The sequence below is a fragment of the Bombyx mandarina genome, chromosome 19, assembly GCF_030267445.1.
Source record: "Bombyx mandarina strain Sakado chromosome 19, ASM3026744v2".
In the NCBI taxonomy this organism is placed as follows: Eukaryota; Metazoa; Arthropoda; class Insecta; order Lepidoptera; family Bombycidae; genus Bombyx; species Bombyx mandarina.
Window position 1 is genome coordinate 12,752,647 of NC_143225.1, and position 19,846 is coordinate 12,772,492.

The 19,846-nt window shown below is 36.7% G+C and overlaps 2 protein-coding genes across 3 annotated transcripts; one reads left to right on the forward strand and one right to left on the reverse strand.

The window, feature by feature from the left end:
• The first annotated feature begins 558 nt into the window (after nt 1–558).
• LOC114250414 (signal peptide peptidase) lies at nt 559–7,968 on the forward strand. Its single transcript, XM_028184275.2, has 7 exons — nt 559–1,125; nt 2,786–2,967; nt 3,038–3,212; nt 3,677–3,860; nt 4,581–4,731; nt 5,143–5,301; nt 6,420–7,968. Exons 1-7 carry the CDS (start codon nt 934–936, stop codon nt 6,472–6,474), a joined length of 1,098 nt encoding a protein of 365 aa, XP_028040076.2. The 5' UTR covers nt 559–933; the 3' UTR covers nt 6,475–7,968.
• A 648-nt stretch (nt 7,969–8,616) lies between these two features.
• Nucleotides 8,617–17,985, reverse strand: Rtca (RNA 3'-terminal phosphate cyclase). 2 transcript variants are annotated; one of them, XM_028184276.2, is made up of 9 exons: nt 17,746–17,985; nt 17,032–17,149; nt 16,544–16,670; nt 15,355–15,540; nt 12,751–12,889; nt 11,872–11,990; nt 10,841–10,988; nt 10,633–10,743; nt 8,617–10,025 (listed from the first exon to the last, which is right to left on the reverse strand). In XM_028184276.2, the coding sequence occupies exons 1-9, from the start codon at nt 17,785–17,787 to the stop codon at nt 9,939–9,941; spliced, it is 1,077 nt and encodes a 358-aa protein (XP_028040077.2). In that variant the 5' UTR covers nt 17,788–17,985; the 3' UTR covers nt 8,617–9,938. The 2 variants fall into 2 exon arrangements, with proteins under 2 accessions (XP_028040077.2, XP_089591532.1); XM_089735406.1 differs by having other exon boundaries at nt 17,497–17,769.
• Nucleotides 17,986–19,846: the final 1,861 nt, after the last annotated feature.

Below are 19,846 nucleotides of genomic sequence, written 5' to 3' on the forward strand. Positions count from 1 at the left end.
GGAGAAATGAAGTTAGTGTCTGAATTAGCAGATGAAGATCCTGAGAGTTATAAAAACTATTTTCGAATGAGTGAAGATAATTTTGCTTTTTTACTGTAGGTGTTTCGGGTCCCAGAGACGTCCTTGTCGCTGATATTCATTAATAAGATCTAATTTTTTTTCTGTACTCCATCGTTGGTTTGCCATTTTCAACGCTTGAAGCGCGTCCGAACTAACAATACACACGTCCGCACAGCGCAGGCCCTTTCGCGACATTAGTTTCACGTCGCGTCTACACTATGAAATTAGTTGCATGACACTAATTTCACCAAAAAATCGCGCAGGGCACGAAACTAATTTGCATGCATGAATTTTTTTTATTTTATTGCCTTTGTAGGCAGACGGGCATACGGCCCACCTGATGGTGAGTGGTTACCGTCGCCCATGGACTTCAGCAATGCCAGGGGCAGAGCTAAGCCGCTGCCTACTTTAATGCATGCATCACGAAAGTATTAAATTACACGTGAAACTGTTGGTAAAACTAATGTCACGAAATTAATTTCATGCCACTAATTTCGTAATGTAAATTCGCCTTTACAGAGCATAATGCGACTCAGTGACGCACAATGCCGAAACTAATCAGGATTAGTTTTCCAATTACAGAGCATAATGCAACTCAGTGACGCACAATGCCGAATTATGCTGAAGCTTAGTTGAGCATTATGCCGCATAATGCGCTCTTGTGCTGTAATTGGAAAACTACCTTGAATTGTTTTAGTTTGATCGTAATTTGGAGTCGTTTTAATCGATTTCATTTAGTCTTTGCACAACACTGGTATGAAAATGCCATTTGCCAACTTAGTAAAATTGTACACTTGTCATATTCTTGTCAAAAACTATCCGTAGGGGAAAGTTGTCTTATAAATTGTATTTCTGCATTATTTTCTATAAGAAATGGCAGATATGGCCTCAGAAATACCTATAAACATCGAAGATAGTGTTAAGGAAACTATACAAAATGTAACTGAGAAGCCTCCTTCAAGTATTGAAGGGATTGCGATTGCATATTTAAGTTTAGTGATAATGGCTATTTTACCTATATTTTTCGGTTCATTTCGATCGGTGAAATATCTAAACGAGCAAAAGGTGAGTCCTGGCGGGTATTTAGCAAGTTATATGATAAAATTGTCTTGTTTTAAAAAGGTAAACAACAATGTAAAATAGGAAAGACCGCGACACGTTTTATCGTCGTGGCAGTTTGTTTTCGATATAGAAAACCTTCAATTATATTTCAATGCATCGAATCGTTTCGCGTCTTTTTGTCTCGACAAATCAATTTTCAATTCTAATTTCATATAACCCATTCATCTATGATCATTGCAATTTTGAGAAAACCTGATTGAGTATAATTGTCATTATAATTTGCTTCCGTAATATGTTTATTCCTTGTAAATTAACAAGACGACACAGTAAAAAAAAAACTATTATGAATTACATATTGAATAACATAATTGTGAATTAATATGCATGTATGCACTGTACTATTGAATCAAAACTCTTCAGGAGAAACTTGAGTTTAGTTTTTGGTGCCTCTAAGTTAATCCTTAGTAGATCTTTTGTGAAAACTATCCAAGTCTAGTCATGTTTGCTGTCACTTTTTGGTTCAAGGATTCAGATTTATGCCTGACCTGACATGTCCTAAAACATCTACAATGTGCCATTATTTTGAAGATGGCTCTAATGTAGATATTGGGTACTTTATGCAGCATGTGGATGTGTGGAACCTGAACATATTTGTACAGTACATTTTGTTTATTCCAAGATTTTAAAACAGCCAGCAAGCTATCTGCTCCTGAAACTCATTAAAGACTAAAAATCCTCTTATGTATATCTTGCTCTTAATGGACATTGGTTTTATTTTCTTGTTTTTCACTTCACTGAAAAATCACTTTCCTATTAGAAAAAAAAACCATGATATTTGCCTTTAATATAAAGTTATCGAAAATGTTTGAGAATGCTTACAGTAGTACTTGATAAATAACATTAATTCTTTTTTTTCTTTTTTTTTTCTTATAATGGCAATACGGGCGTCTGGGAACAGTGAGAGGAGGTGGCGAACACTTACCGGCTGTTGAATTTTCAGTTCGCTAATAACTTGGTCCCATATGAAGGAGTTGTTCAAGTGACAATTGAGGAAAATGTGATCTATACTGCCGTCATCCAAACCACAACATTAATTCTTTTAACTTTTAACTTGGAACTCAAACCAAAAGTTTTTATGTAACACACAAACTTCCATTTTTGAATAAAAAAATAAAAACAAGCACCTACTGAAATCCTTGCAGATAAAGTCAGATTTTGTGTAACAGTAGTACAACTTTTTAATGATTTTTTATTTATTTTTGTAGTCTGTATAGTAATTTTTGTCAATTTTAAATCAACTGTCAGTAAGATCTATGCATTTGAGGAAAACTAGGGCATTAGGTAACTGACTTAGTACACTTACAAAGTATGAAATCAATGAAACACCATGTATTTATGAATAGTTATGAGAATTATTTAATGTCTTCAGGAACAATCTATGGCTCAAGGCTTATGTTATAGATAATATTCATACAGGATTGTGCTTTACCAAGATATGGAATAAAAAAATCAAAATGTTCTATGAATAATGAAATGTAAACAAAATGAAAGTTAACACACTGGTTGGACTACCTACACAGGAAGACTACCTCTACTTCTAGGCACTATCTGCTTGCTTGTCCATACAGATAGAAAATATATCATGTTTTGTTTCTGTTTGCAGAAAGCAGGAGAGCGTCATGAAACAATGTCCAACAAAGATGCTCTGATGTTCCCGTTGGTTGCATCATGTGCTCTTTTCGGACTATATATTTTCTTCCAATTCTTCTCAAAGGAGTATATCAATCTGCTACTAACTGGCTACTTCTTCTTCCTTGGAGTTCTGGCATTGAGTCATCTGCTTAGGTATATATGTCAGATACTATCTTGTAGCTTTTCTATAGCATTAGCTAATGTTACATATTTTTGTCAACAGTCCGATCATCTCGTTCCTGGTACCAGCTTCGATACCAAACATTCCGTTCCATATTCATTTCACCCGTGGTGAGAGAGACAACAAACAGGATATCATCAATTACAAGTTCACATCCTATGATGTGATCTGTTTGCTCATCTCGCTCTGTCTTGGAGCTTGGTACTTGCTTAAAAAGGTATTATTATTATTATTTATGTGTTTCTCAGTTATGAAATATAAATTTTTATTGTATATTGTATATCTACCAGACTTTTTGATTTGGTTTGGTTATATTAAAAATGAAAAAAACGTGCAAAGTTTCCTCACTTTTTATACATAAATGATTAATGATAACATGAAGTAATCAGTGTAAATACAAAAAGGTGTGTAATGTATAGAAAATGATCAAATCATGCATTTATCGTGATTGCAAAACATAAACTTGATTCAACACGTATTCATTATTATACAATGTGACACCAGAATTGTTTCTCACAATTCTCACAACAGATGTCCGAAGCACCTTTATTACGCGTGACGTCATTTGGGGCCAAACTAACGACGAGCACACAATAGAATTATGATTAATAATAAATCACCTGTAAAAATGTTAACGACTAATATAGTTAAGGATTTAACTCTAAAATTTGTCTTTGACAGCACTGGATCGCCAATAATCTGTTTGGAATAGCGTTCGCCATTAACGGTGTGGAGCTTCTGCATCTGAACAACGTGGTGACCGGCTGCATCCTGCTCTGCGGACTCTTCCTGTACGACATCTTCTGGGTGTTCGGTACCAACGTCATGGTGACCGTCGCCAAGAGCTTCGAGGCTCCTATCAAACGTGAGTTTTTTTTTATAGCTTAGATGCGTGGACGAGCCCACCTGGTGTTAAGTGGTTACTGGAGCCCATAGCCATCTACGACGTAAATGCGCCACCCACTTTGAAATATAATTTCTCAGAGAGATCATATTTTTTCATATCGCATACTTCTCAGTATAGTTACAACGGCTGCCCCATCCTTCAAACCGAAACGGTGGTACCTACCCGCGCGGACTCACAAGAGATCCTACCACCAGTAAAAGTTTACGGATCCTGACATGATTGTGTACCGAATATTGCATCACATACAATAAAATATCGGTTAACTCATGTCCAAGCTACCTGATTATTTACGTGACGCCAAGGACAGGCGCAAGAGCATCATCAACTGGAAAATTAATTAATGTCTTATCAGGGAATCAAAATACAACCAAGTAATGAAGAAGACCACGTGAGGAGAATTACATATAGAATTAAACTTGTATAGGATATAAGGAAAATTGTCAACCTTTTTTTTCATTGCTTAGATAGGTGTTCGAGCTCACGGCCCACCTGGTGTTAAGTGGTTACCGGAGCCCATAGATATCTAGAACGTAAATGCCGCCACCCACCTTGAGACATGAGTTCTAAGATCTCACTTTTAAGAGTACTAATGCAGATGCAGCAGCAATACTGAAATATCTATGTAACTTGTGGGTGTATGTAATGAAGCATAGTAAAATAATAATGATTCCCTTGCAGTGGTGTTCCCTCAAGATTTGCTGGTAAACGGTTTGAACGCGAGCAACTTTGCCATGCTGGGGCTGGGTGATATCGTGGTGCCCGGCATCTTCATAGCTCTCCTGTTGCGCTTCGATAAGAGCCTCAAACGGAACTCTGAGTTTTACTTCAGGTGTGTACTGGGACCAGAAAATCTATCTATATAAAAATGAATTGCTGTTCGTTAGTCTCGCTAAAACTCGAGAACGGCTCGACCGATTTGACTAATTTTGGTCTTGAATTACTTGTGGAAGTCCAGAGAAGGTTTAAAAGGTAGATAGATACATATGAAAATGCTCAGAATTAAATAAAAATAACAATTTTGTTTTTCCTTTGATGTGTCCCCGCCGGACGGATTCCTTTTGTTTGTTTTATACAAAAGTTTAGGTCTTTTATTTATCGATTAAGGCCTTTCGAAGTTTGCCGGGTCGCTAGTTTACAATAAATTTATTTTTCTAATGTGTGTACGTTCCGCTGCTAGATTTTCTTTTCAGCCCCGCGTGTGTTTAAAACGTGCCTAACAATACGTGCACGTGTGTCACAGGGCTACGTTCAGCGCGTACATCCTGGGCCTGTTGGCGACCATCCTGGTGATGCACGTGTTCAAGCACGCGCAGCCCGCGCTGCTGTACCTCGTACCCGCCTGCCTCGCCACCCCGCTCGCCCTGGCGCTCCTCCGCGGGGACCTGCCCGCGCTCTTCAAGTACGTACTCCGCAACACAACCCCACTTGTTCACTGGTTCTCGAATACCAACTCGCTCATTCTGGAATCATATCGACGCTTGATAGACTTATGGGAGAGTATTAAACGGTAGGCAGCAGCTTGGCTCTGCCAAGACATTTTTGGGAGACATTGGGAGACAAAATTATTAATAGTATAGATCAGAGGTCGGAGAAGTTTTTTAATTATTACCCCAAAATATTTTTGTGCAAGTTGCTACCCCGTGGGGAAGAACAAAAAAAAACGCAATCGCTTTTTAGCATCTTTCATATTATATAGCTCCCATGATAATTTTGAAAAGAAAACAATAACTAAAAATTTAACGGTTCTAAAGAAGTTTCACTTCAATATGTACTTTTTACTCCCAAAACTTCATTTTACCCCTTTTGGGGTAATTTACCCCGGTTCCCCGACCGCTGGTATAAATTATAATCGCTAATTATGCCACTTCGACAAAGCGGCACGACACGAGGACCCTCTCATCGTGACCGCCGGTAACTACATTCCCGATCCTGCGGAAAGAATGGAAAGCAGTCGACGTCTTTTTTTTTTATTGCCCTTGTAGGCAGACGAGCATACGGCCCACCTGATGGTGAGTGGTTACCGTCGCCCATGGACTTAAGCAATGCCAGGGACAGAGCCAAGCCGCTGCCTACCACAAACACAAACACGTCAATTGCTTTTAGGCACCATAAGCACCGGTCACCGTTCTCGTCGAACCTGTCGCTTGCGACGAAGGGCTCGACGAGCGAATTAACCCATAAACACAACCCACTGAGTTTCTCGCCGGATCTTCTCAGTGGGTCGCGTTTCCGATCCGGTGGTAGATTTTGCGAAGCACGGCTCTTGCTAGGGTTCGTGTTAGCAACGTCGTCAGGTTTGAGCCCCGCGAGCTCACCTACTAGTTAAGGTTACGCTGAAATAGCCTCTCCAGGCTCTCAGCTTAGGTAGGAATAAAAAAAAGAAGCTTATAAATGAACGATCAGAATCAGTAAATATCTCTCTTGATAAAAATTAACTGGTTTCTCGTAAAAAGAAATAGGTTTATGACGTCACAATTCATTAAACTGGCCACATTAGTATCGGATGTTTCTCGGCAGGTACGAGGACCAGCCGGCGGAGCCCGAAGCCGAAAAATCTAAGAAGTCCGAATAAACTTCGCCCGTTAGCGAGAAGCACAACAAAAGCGCACGATGCAGACACAACTTTATCCATATTTTTGTATAGTCGCTCCGACCTTGTCGCACGCTAACATTCAGCGATACGTACGAGAGGGACGGGTCATTTCAAATTATGTTATGTACGTATTGTACGAAATCTAACTTAACCTCGTGGGGATGCATTTTACTCAAAGCGGCGTCTGACATTCGCCGAATCGGCTGTTTCAATAATATGACAACTAGGTGACATATTGACAGCTGTCACTTTATAATGTCCCGCTGACCGAAATTTAATTGCGTATAACTTGACTAATTTATAACAACACTATTACTTTATGTAATTTTTTTTTTCAATTTCTTATGTTTTTCTAATACACGAAAGAGTTTAGGAATATTATTGAAAAAGCCGATTTCCTTTTCGAAAATTGTATATGTAAATATTGGTGTTGTGAATTTTTCTATATGAAATAATAAATAGCGTTTTTGACAATTAGTTTTATTGTTTATATTTCTCTTGAATTCTTGACAGCAACTAACATTATTTTCATAATAAATGTCTTGTAGTTTTTTTTAACTCGCGCTCAATGAAGTGTTGTCATTTTAATACAAATCTAAAATCAAATATTTACACGACCATACCAAAACGTTGAAACGAATTACTTATCGCGGAGCTGCAAATAAAACTCAATGTCAAAAGCGCCATAGAATAGTCACGGTAAGATAATTACCTACTTATTTTAGAAGGGTATTTTCTTCCTAAAATTCTTCCTTTGGAACGTATGAAATTTTTTTTTTTAAATAAAATATATTAGTTTAGTATAAAATTTTATTATAAAATCGAAGATTCTAGATATTTTTTAAATTTTATTTTCACTGGCAATTGCAATATTAGTTGTTTTAGAATGCATAGTTGAAACCGATCTAACTAGGTTAGTGATACTAAAAGCCGTAGGTACTCCATGATCCATACTCGATTTCCAATCATAGTGATTAATATATTTGACATACAGGGTCTGAATGTACTAGTCCAAGCTCCCCCAGTTTCAAAGTGAGCTGCAGAATTTACTTGGAACTAACCAGTAAATGCCAAGTAGACTATCAATCCGGGCTTAACACAAAAAAAGCTACCTAATTTTGAAGTAAAAACTTCTTTACCATCGTTGTGATTTGAAATTCGATGAAACAAGACAATATTAAACTAGAAGTATATCCTTCTATAGTGTCGTTTCATATTCGCATAGAATTTTATTCCTACCCTCTTAGACAAATACAATATTTTGTAATTTAAAGTTTATTAATTAATTTTTTTATTCTATGTGGTTTTGTCTTTCCATGCTGATGTTAATTTTTTTTAATTAACATCTTTTTATTTATAAATGTTACCGCACACAAGTACACACATTTTGGTGTTCAAATATATAAATTATTTTCGTTTCAATCAAAATTATAATCTTAAGTACAATGGTTTTTTTAAATATATTATTGAACAGATGTGATCTTTTTTTTTTTTCGAATACCCAAATTTTTCTCCAAGGAGAAGCAAGCAGCCACCGCTAATCTAAGCTCAGTACCGGATTGTAATATACACTAGTTCTTGTAATTTGTAATCGCAATTTTCATTCATTTAGAATTGGAATAAAATTGAATTTGGAAGTTAATTTTTTTTCACTAATAACGAAAAGTTTTTATTTTAGTTTGTCCATGCACACACCTTCAGTTCGGGACTAAACTCTCCGTTGCTTTTCCTGAGAACGGACACGACTCTGTTGTTATGTTTCTCTTATATTCCAACGCAATGGTTGTGACCAAAAAAAATTTAATATTTATTTATTTATTTTCCCTATTTTAATAAGTGAAGTAAGTTTTTTTTAAACAAGACTCCATCCCAGAGACCCGTAACAAATGGGGTTGGAAAAGTCCTCAGTGATTAGTAGCGGTCTGGCTGTGCCCTGACATTACCATGGGCGACGGTGATTAACCATCAATAATTGCATCATATCTGCATACAGAAGCAATAAAAACAAAATGAGAATCAAGTTCAACCGGTCTTAGGTTAGTAACATTGTCGGTGGGATAAAGTCAACACTTTTGCCGATTTTATTTATCTGTAAATAAAGGTAAAAGAGAAACTAAATTATTTTCTCAACGATATTTTATTTCAAACATTAGTAACGTTACAAGTTACTCAAAGAATTGTTATCATGTTACAATTCGTTTCCGATATAATATCATTATAATGTTGCAAAGCACACAATTAAACTCGTTAGCACACTTTTAGCAGATCCAGCTGATCTATTGACGTAGTGAAATCTATCAATGTGATTTTCCCCAACTTCAATACATTTGATAAACTTGAAAATTTTACACACACCACGAGAACCGATGACAATATAATAATGTATGTGTTCACGCAAATTCACGTGTAATTATTACTCTGTAAAAACGAAATTGTTTATCTGTATTAGGTCAGTACAAGCCGTAATAATCTATGTTAATGTTCAGTTTTGTCATTCACTACTCTGTACGCTCTCTGTTCAAGCGCCTCTCACGCGAACGGACGCGTCTTCAGTACACTTCAATATAATTAAATGTTCTAATTCAGACTAAATACAACTGTTCATAAGAAGTCAGTGCTTTTATTACTCAGACTATCAGTACGCTGCATGCGATCCAGCCGAGCCCGTCTGGTGGCCCATGAAATTCAGTAACTACGCTCACTCGACCGCCATATTCAACAGTATACTAGTTAGGCTTAATAAAATGACCAGAATAACCAGGAAAGGTAAAAAAAACGTTTACCTAGTTTTGCCGCTAGGGGCGCTGTTTCAACTCCATACAAATTTGAGTTAACTTTTACGCTATCGAGAACGTTAAAAAACTCGCACTAAGCACACAGCACTTTAAATGAAAGAAGAGTTAACAAAATTAAAAGAAAAAATATATGAGCTCTCGGGAAAAACGGGTTTGGTCGATTTATTTGTATAGCATCATATTAATACTCTTTGTATGTAAAGCGTTACGGCCAGTCACTGTCATGTTTCTATTGTTTTAAATAGTTTTGATTGATGATAGATATATAACGATAGATGATAGATATTAAATTGAAACATCGCACTAAAGATTCTGACTACGACTAGAATATTTTAAGTATAATAAATTTTCTGAAATAACGGCGCACGATTTTACGAGTAATAATAAAAAACCGAGGACAAGTCGCTCGCTCATCGGGCCCTGGACGCACTCGTGTACATATGTTTAAATTCACAAATAATCCCGACAGATGGCGCTGCAGTCGGTATTTAGATTTATTTATCTATACTGCAACTAAACTTGAATGATTTTTTGTGTATGCATTCATTCATTCATTCATTCAATTTGGTGTATGCAGGACAACGTCTATCGGGTCCGCTGGTCTCATATAAAGATCTCGTACTGTATAAGGCTCCCTCCACACTGCGGCTAGACGGGCAGGTTCCTATTGTGGTATCCTGCGCCGTCGCACTCGATCACGTTCTGATCCCCGTCCGGCTGTATGCTAAACTTCGCCTGGATATACAAAAATAAACAGTTCATTGGCTGTCAGGCTGTAGGGTGGGGTAGCCGTTGTAACTATGCTTGAGACCTTAGAACTTATATCTCAAGGTGGGTGGCGCATTTACGTTGTACATGTCTATGGGCCCTAGTAACCACTTAACACTGGGCTGTGAGCTCGTCCAACCATTTAAGCAATAAAAAAATAAATAAAAAATGTTCGTCTGTCATCGCTGACGTTCATAAGCCACGATGACTAATAGGCGTGCTGAGGTACTTACAGATGAGCCGTGCGCTCGTGTTCTTTTTAAATTTTTTAATTGTTTAGATAAGTGGACGACAGCCCACCCGGTGTTAAGTGGTTACTGGAGCCCATAGACATCTACAACATAAATGCGCCACCCACCTTGAGATATAAGTTCTAAGGTCTCGTATGGTTCCAACGGCTGCCCCACCCTTCAAACCGAAACGCATTACTGCTTCACGGCAGAAATAGACGGGGTGGTGGTACCCACCCGCGCGGGCTCACAAGAGGTTATATGGTGATAGAACCTCTTGTGAGCCTTATTTACTGGTGAGTAAATAATTTTAATTACGAAAATAATTTTCAAACATTGTTCACCTTAGCGATGAGTTCAGCGAAGTGTATTGCGGTTCTCGTGTGCAGCGTGATCTCCCCGACTCGAACCCTGGACCGACCGTCCGCCAGCGCCATGTATACAATCAATTGATCCTGTTACACGTTATAACGTTATATAACCTGTTACGTCGTAACAAAATTCTAAAATATAAATTAATACAAAATATAATTGGAGGAAGTCATCGCCCACCTGAGTATAACTATCGACGCAGGCACCAGATCTGATAGCGTTCCTGAGCATCTCTCCCGCCGTCCTCCCGACCTCGACAGCATCCACCCCTCTCTTGCCGAGAGCATCTCCCCCCAGAATGTAGCCGGAGGACAACTTGCTCGTCAATCTGCATACACGCAACAATAAATGACTACACATATAGTGAGAAAAGATTTTCCTTCGTAATTTTTCGGAAAAGTTCGTATTTATCGTGATCTCTCAAATAGCTTCAGTACCCATCTTAGAGCCGTAGGAGTAAGTCGCATAAGCAGACCAATATATTTATAGAGCGGATAATACGCAATTCAAATATATAAATGACGCCAATGATATAAAATTTAGGCAGGTATTGAGTTATATTACTGTAAATATTTCCCAATATGCTTTATTATGTTGTATTTTTAATTATGTTTTAAAGTAGAGATAATGTTTTGTTTACTAATTACAATAAAACGGAGTATTTTCAAAGTTACAGAAGGTGGTTGTAACATAATTATGATTTTTAAACTACGTCACAAATATAACAATTATTACTTAAAAATATCGGGAACTCATTTCGTATAATACACTGGTAAATATCCATCTACAAATTAAATGCGCCTCCACCTTGAGATATAAGTTCTAAGATCTCTTAATAGTGATATTAATGGATATGAAAATGTCACTCATTTAATACGATCATTCATTGACAGTTCGGGTGTCATCGTATTCCGATAAAGATTCGAGTTTTCCCGAAGGAAAATAATTTCTCACTACTACATCTTGTTGGAATATGAGAACGCACCCATATTTATTATGTTGCCAGTACTGATTTTGTACCAATTATATTGGCTATACTTTTTTCTTGCCTTGTCACTTCGTCTGTTCATGTATGTAAAGTGTTTTTTCTATAATATACGCGAGGCATTTTTTATTCAAGTTCAAGTTATTTATTTATCAACCCAGTTATTCCCAACACATCTGTAACCTGTAATTTTAAGTACACAATCCGTGAATGTTATTTTACTTACACGATACCGCTACCGTTTTCGGGAGCGAAGTGCGTTTCCTCTTTGTAACACTCTATGTGAATGTTCTTGCAGATCCCGCGGAGTTTCTCCTTAGCACCATCCGCCATCGAGTAAGCCATCTGCGAAACAAACATTCCTTTTATTGGTCCAGATGGATTTTTTTTCCCTACCTAAGCTGATAGCCTTGAGAAACTATATCAGCGGAACCTTAACTAGTAGGTGAGCTCACGGGGCTCAAACCTGACGACGTTGCTAAAACTAGCCCTAGCAAGAGTAATTCTTCACAGAATCTACCACCGAATCGAAAACGCGACCCACTGAGAAGATTCGGCGAGAAACTCAGTGGGCTGTGTCTGAGGGACACGGAGAACCATCACATGTCCCGTCTGGTGGTAAATGGCTGAGATAATCTACAGATAGATATAGATAGTTTAGTCGTTGTGGCCTAAAAGATAAGACGTCCGGTGCATTCGTGTTGAGCGATGTACCGGTGTTCGAATCCCGCAAGCGGGTACCAATTTTTCTAATGAAATATGTACTTAATAAATGTTCACGATTGACTTCCACGGTGAAAGAGTAACATCGTGTAATAAAAATCAAACCCGCAAAATTATAATTTGCGTATTTACTGGTGGTAGCTCTTGTGAGTCCGTACGGGCAGGTACCACCACCCTGCCTATTTCTGCTGTTCGGGTTCGAAGGGTGGGGCAGCCGTTGTAAATATACTGAGACCTTAGAACCTGTATCACAAGGTGGATGGCGGCATTTACGTTATAGATGTCTATGGGCCCCGGTAACCACTTATCACCAGATGGGCTGTGAGCTCGTCCACCCATCTATGCAATAAAAAAACGCTCTGGCCACCAATAACAACCTTACTTTAATGGGCAGACAGCCAGCTACATAGCTCCAGCCGTATACAGCGGCGACTTCGCCCCCGCGCGTCACGTCGGCGGCCTGCACGCGCCGCAGGGGCGACACCTCCACCGTCACGTGACCACCACCCTTCGGGAAGTACCTTCACGAGGAAGTTCATATACAGATATTAATAATTTTTTTTATTGCCGTATTGGCAGACGAGCATATGGCCCACCTGATGGTGAGTGGTTACCGTCGCTCATGGACGTCAGCAATGCCAGGGGCAGAGCCAAGCTGCTGCCTACCTACTAGTGGTCCTGCAGTAGAAATTCGACTTTAATCAATTGAAATTTAATATTTAAACATTGTTATGGTTCTATTGTCAAATACTATTATAATTATATAATATAATCACAGATTTCGCCAAAACTACACTATACATAAATAATAATAAAGACAAACTATATTCATCTATTCTCATGTTGACCACAGACTTAAAACACTAACAAAAGTTTGACAATTGACAATAAACAAAGAGTATCTAATATATAAAATTCTCGTGTCACAATGTTCGTTCCCATACTCCTCCGAAACCGCTTGACCGATTCTCATGAAATTTTTTATGCATATTCAGTAAGCCTGAGAATCGGCTACTATCTATTTTTCATACCCCTAAGTGATTAGGGTTGTCCACCCCTAAAATTTTTTTTTATTTGGACTTTTTTTTTGTTATAATGAGGTATTATGTAGTTGAATGAGGTTTTGTTTTTTTTTATTATATATTCCCTCAACGTTCACAGCGCTACATGCCTCTTTCACTCATTTACCACATCCTTACACACTTACAATAAGTTAGTTTTTTTTTCTACACTAGAAATTCCCTAGGAATCTTATATATGGCAAACAGTGTTTGCCGAGTCAGCTAGTATTTATATATGTGTTGTGTCAAATATATGGTAGTGTGCGTAATGTTTCTTTATTGATTTAAAGTATCTTTCATGCATTATTTAAAAAAATATTAGCATTGGTGCACTTCCTCTCTATATTCTCTATAAGTGTGGAAAATTTCATACTCCTCCGTCCGCGCAATTTTCGTAAAAAGGAATACAAAGTTTTTGCTTCACGTATTAATATATAGATTTATTTATATATTTACTAGGCACACAATACACATTAAAATCTAAAAAAGAAAAGATACACAATAAACTGGTGGTTTTACTGGTGGTAGGACGTGCTGTGAGTCCGCACGGGTGGGTACCACCACCCCGCCTATTTCTGCCGTGAAGCAGTAATGCGTTTCGGTTTGAAGGGTGGGGGCAGTCGTTGTAACTATACTGAGACCTTAGCACGTATATCTCAAGGTGGGTGGCGCATTTACCACGAGACAATCAATTTACAAGTTTTCTCAAATAGATCCATTACAAGATTAATAATTGTCACAGCACACCGTAGCCTTGTTTCCTTGGTAGCTTACATAAAAAATAAAAGTTTGCCTGATATGTTTGAAACCTTTTTCTTCCTATTTGCTGAAAATGTGCTGATGTTCACAGTTTAAAGAAGATTTTGAGATAATATAGTCAATTTCAATCAAAGTGATAGTGCGAAGTGGGGTCAAAAAATGAGGGTATTTCACTCATTCACATGAGTCAAAAGCGTTACGGGGATAATATAGTAAGAATACCGCGTGCGAGGTTTCCGGAAACAAACCAGCTAGTATCATTGATTCCTAATATTGTATTTAAAAAAGCTATTGTGCATTACAACGCACGCAATGTAACCTCAACTTAGGTATGAGGTCAACGTCCTTGTGGGACACATTCGGCTTGGGTTCGTTCGATATTTATTTGTGAATACATTTTTTCATTTACATAATATAATATAATAAAATATTATCCTTTAACATGTCGGGTCCGATTACTTATGCTTCCACCACCAACACCATCCTTAACAATGAAATAACTTGCAGTCACATCATTAAGGTCTCAATCTGTTCTTTTCGTACAAACCAAAAACTGACATTAAGTTTGAGTGGAGGTCATATTAGTTAAACTAATATGCCACATATTTTAATTAGGTATATTAGATATTTTTATAATTAGTTATTTATTTTAGTTTTAGTAGTATAGTTTATTATTTTAAGATTAGATTAGTTTATAGATTAAAATTAATGGCAGCGGCAGAATAGCAGCGATAGTTTCAGCTATCACAAAGCTGAGCAGCGGCCTTTTTACCTCCACTGTCAGTATAATTAATATATTGTAATATTGTTTAGATAGAATTAGAAATTTATGTCATATTAATTGAAAAGTTATTTGTATTGTGGAGTTAATAAATGTAATTATTATTATTATTATTTTCATATGTTTCCTCTTTCTCAGTTCAGTCTGTCGACAGAGCCGGTGGAACTGTATATACGGGCTTTTGGCCAAGTAATATACATTAGTTATGAGTTAATAATTATGCTAGTTTTTATTGCGTATAGTAAGTTCGGTTTTCTTCAAACTGCAGGAACTTTCTTACTATTCTGCATGTATTTACTATAGCTGCCTTTTGTAGTGAAACAAATATGTTATCTTTTAAATCTAGAAGCTTTAATAATAATAATATTATTATTATAATACTTACCCTCTTCTATGTATCGTTAGATTAAAATCCACACCAAAATGTTTGACTGCAGGTTTAAAGACCTCGGTCATGTAGTCGATCTGCGGGGCCATCTCTGCATTGGTGCCACCCTTCAGTTCCAGAGTGACGGGGCCGTCCGCCATTACTGCACAGGGTAGCGCCACTTGGAGTAAAAGGCTGATTGAACTGTGAACGTTATATACATTTGTTGGAGTATGCAGATAGATAGCGGAATTAGTATTTTTTGTAATAAGCTTATTCTGATAAACCACCTGATTCAAATTGATTGTAATTACTACAAAATTGGCATTTTAAGAAAATGGAAACACAGTAATAGACCGCAGTGTCAAATCAGTAATTTATTTTAAACACTTTTTTGTGTTTAATGTTTCGCATTGTTTATTATTTTTTGGTGTACAATTAAGAATACTCTCTCTCTCGCTCACCCATAATACAATTTATTAATCATAATAGACAAAGAATTGCTTGTGAACATTCCACATAAGAATCTTTATATGGACTATGTATATGTTTGTATACACCGGGTGACAAGCATCATCACCCCTCAGAAGTAAAAAAAAAGTCATATACGATTGCTTCAATAATGAGAGACAAAGAGCAGTATTTATTGTATGGTTGTTTATTTACTAGACTACAATTAATGTGCTTACATATACTTTAAAAAGGAACTGAAGTGGGTTAACATTGTTGAGAGAACAATTCGCAGCATAGAATGTAAAAAAGACTGTGCTGTCTGTCGAGCGATTTCGGTTGGCCACTGTCAAATGCTATCGCGCTACTGCGACTCTCTTTTGCCTAATCTTCAAATGGATTCAACTAGACCTTATTCGTTTTTTATATAGTACAATGTATATAATGATATTCGGTACTTCAGAATCAAATAACAATAAATTGCGTTTTCTGATAAATGTATAAAAAAAACATTTAAAGCTCTTAATTATAATAAAATTAATATTTTAAACTTTCTTTTTACTGCATGATGCCTAAATATAATTCCTAAATGTCTATTGACTAAGCCCGGTGATGGTTTTTCTTAGGTTGCTAACCCATATTGTCATTAAAATTGCAAAGTTCAGAGAATTCAATGACAAAATAACCTTTTAGTTACTATATGGCGGCAATGAGTTACACTAAAAATTGTAAATTGCATTTTTTTTAATCTGCTCACCCTGCTGTGCGTGTGTCAGCAACATAATGTCCTCCACGAATCTTTCCAGGTTTGAACTCCAATTGCGTTGACCGAATATGAGCACCATTGAGTTTGGCTTGACACATTTCTGCTACTAGCTCTACACCTACAAACATAAACAACATAAAACTAAAACATTTATTCTTTTAACTTTATGCCAAAGAATACTGAGCGAAATTAAGGTGAACCTAAGGAATTCTCATATATATCCACATACTCTTATATAAAATATAGCAGTTTAGTTTTAGTGAATGCTTATGGGTGCTCATTAATCTTTTCAAACAATAATGGGCTAATTCAACTGTAGGACTAGTTTAAAAAAGGCGATTCCATATACCAAAGTTTAAATTCTATAATGCCATGCAGTTATAAGACTTCCTTTTAAACTAAGAAGCAAAATTGCTTAATTAAAAATTAAAAGGTATAAACTTCTTTTCAACTGCAACAACTGTGATCATTATTAATACCTTTTAAATGTTGGGGTGCCAATCCTGGCTTGCTCCTGTTAGCTCGTATATTTAAAATACGTACAGGTATTCCCAGAATTGCACTTAATGATATTGAATTCCTGAGTACTTGACCACCCTGTGAAAGAAAACAACTTACAAATTTCCTTTATATAATATAAAATAATAAATATGCTTCTTTACAAAACATTTTATAGATTCTTTCAAGCTATAAATTAATTTATATTGTTGGATTTTTGGTCTGTCCTGTCCTTAAAACCAGATGGGCTGTGAGCTCATCCACACATATAAGCAATTTTTTTTTACTGATATTCCACATATTAACTCCAAGAATATTAGTACATATCCTTCTGAATAAGCCACCAAGACTCACTTCTCTCATCAAAATACGAATATAGGGCTCACTTCTATTTTGAACCTAGTATTTCACAAGCATTAATTTAGTAATTACTATTTTTTTGTTACCGTAATAATCTTATTACTGTTGACATAGTAGCAATAATACAGCTTTTATTCAATAAATAAAGAACAGTAAATAATTGTTGTGAAGTAATAGTATTAAGTTCCCTTTTCGTGTGGGTGTGTATTACCCACTGGATGCTTTACTTGATCAGTTTGTTTAGAAAATTAAACTCATTAGAAGAACAGCAATTGAAGGCTGATTGCATTGTATTAATGTATTTTGAATTGACTTTAAAAAAGTACTAATTTTACCCCTTCCAAAATGCTTCCATCTATTTCCAAGAATTCATTCATTATTTCGAAGTTCTCGATATAATCTCAGATATTTATTAAATAAGTACATATATGTAACTTCTTGATTTTATATCTTCAGAATTTGGTTACATAAATATACTTATAAATATTAAGAATCAATTTAATCAATTAATAAAATTTGTAATTTCATAACGTATTAATCTCTAATATATTAAGTGTATAATCTATGGTATTTATGATGTATTCATTCATAGGTTGTAATCTATGGATTTCATTTTGAGTAATTTTGACATTAAAGCAAAGGATACGACTACGGTAGGTACGACGCCAAGGTTTTCATGAAATGGAACAAAGTAACAAGTGTATAATCTATGAAAGTGACATTAAGGGTCAATTCCCACTGAAAGAGCAGCGGCCGGCAGCGTCTTTTTGAGGCAAAATATTACAAACTATTTTGAATCTGATCTACGTGATTAAAAAGTTCATAGTCATTTGAAGGCAAAGAAGGGTAGCGTGGCGTCGCGAGGCTGCACGAGCTTTCTACCGACTAGTCAAAAAAGGCGCCGCGCGGCTGATCGCGGCGCAGCTAGCTGACGTGCAGCCGACCGCGGTGCAGCTGACAGACTCGGCTGTGCGCGAGCGACCATTTCATACCCGCCCGCCCTGCCGCTTGCACATTTCGCGTCATTTTACTAGAGGGTATCTTGTCTACAGTCAGTGCTATGATACATAAATCCAAATCCACCATATTTATTGCCACACAACTCCTTGAATGAAGTAGATCGCACTCTAGTTTTCAAAGCTACCACGCGGAGGCTCATTGCGGCGCCTCGGGATGCCGCGCTGCCTCTCGCGGCGCCGCACTGCCCGCGTGGCGCCACACTGCCCTTGCGGCGCCGCGCTCAGTCACTTGCTCTTACGGCCGCTGCGCGCCGCTGCTCTTTCAGTGGGAATTGACCCTTAAACATTACGAATTTTTGACTTTTTACGCGAAGTTGTGTGATTTGTTTTATTTTGTCTATTTAGGCTTTCCTCAGGTTTAAATGTGTAATAACGGTTGTTTATTAACTGTTTAGTATCTGTGAAAGTGCACAAATGTGGGAAAATGAACAAAGCCGCTGAACGTAACTTCTCGAGATCCTCCAAAAAGCCCACTGAAAAACTCTCAGTAAACGACCGCCATTTTACTGAGATTATATTTCATCCCATATCATCTCATTTCATTTGATGTCATGTCATTAATCAACTTCATTTCATTTAACTTCATATTATCATTTGCAGAGTTAATTACTACATTAATCAAATTACTTTCTCAACATAATTTATCTATACTGTCCCACGCTGCTAATTTGATTCATACTTACACTGATATTAATAACGGTCAACACAGACAGCTTCCTTCGTTTTTAATTATTCATTGTAATTAAAACGGCGAATTATAAATATTCTTATTACTTGACACTGGCTAAAGCACAAACCGTGCCGGACACAAAAAAAAACCCGACAATGTTCGTTTCAATAAATAAAACTACAAGCAAAATGTATAATATGCAAAATTGTTTAAATTTGAGTTATGAACGTGAAAAATTATTATCAATGTTGTGCTGTGCCTTCTTGTGGGAATACTACTATCAAAACACCCAAAAAGCTGTTCATTCATGTCCCAGCTAAAACAGATCTGCGAAATAAGTGGTTGGAATGTGCTCGAATGAATGTAAAAATGTATCGGCGAAATCAAGTATATTTTTTTGCGAAGACCATTGTAATTCGTATAATCAAATTCTTTGAATTGACCTATTCTTTTTGAGGTTATGCTTTCATTGGATTAAAACTGATATGAAGCTATGCTATGTTTCATATTTTCAATTCCCCAACGCTTAATATTTATTTAGCCATTGTTATATTATTTAAGTTCACACGTACTGTTTGAAGAGCAGGAAGCTGCCATTTCCTGAGACTATTCTCATTTTTCAATGAGTTTTATGTGCAACCAATAGCCCAATTATGTGGTTAGCTACTACAAAAATGCAGCAAGGAAGTAACAATTATGAATTTAAAGTGAAGGTAGCAATTCAAACCCTACTACCTATTGCCTTTT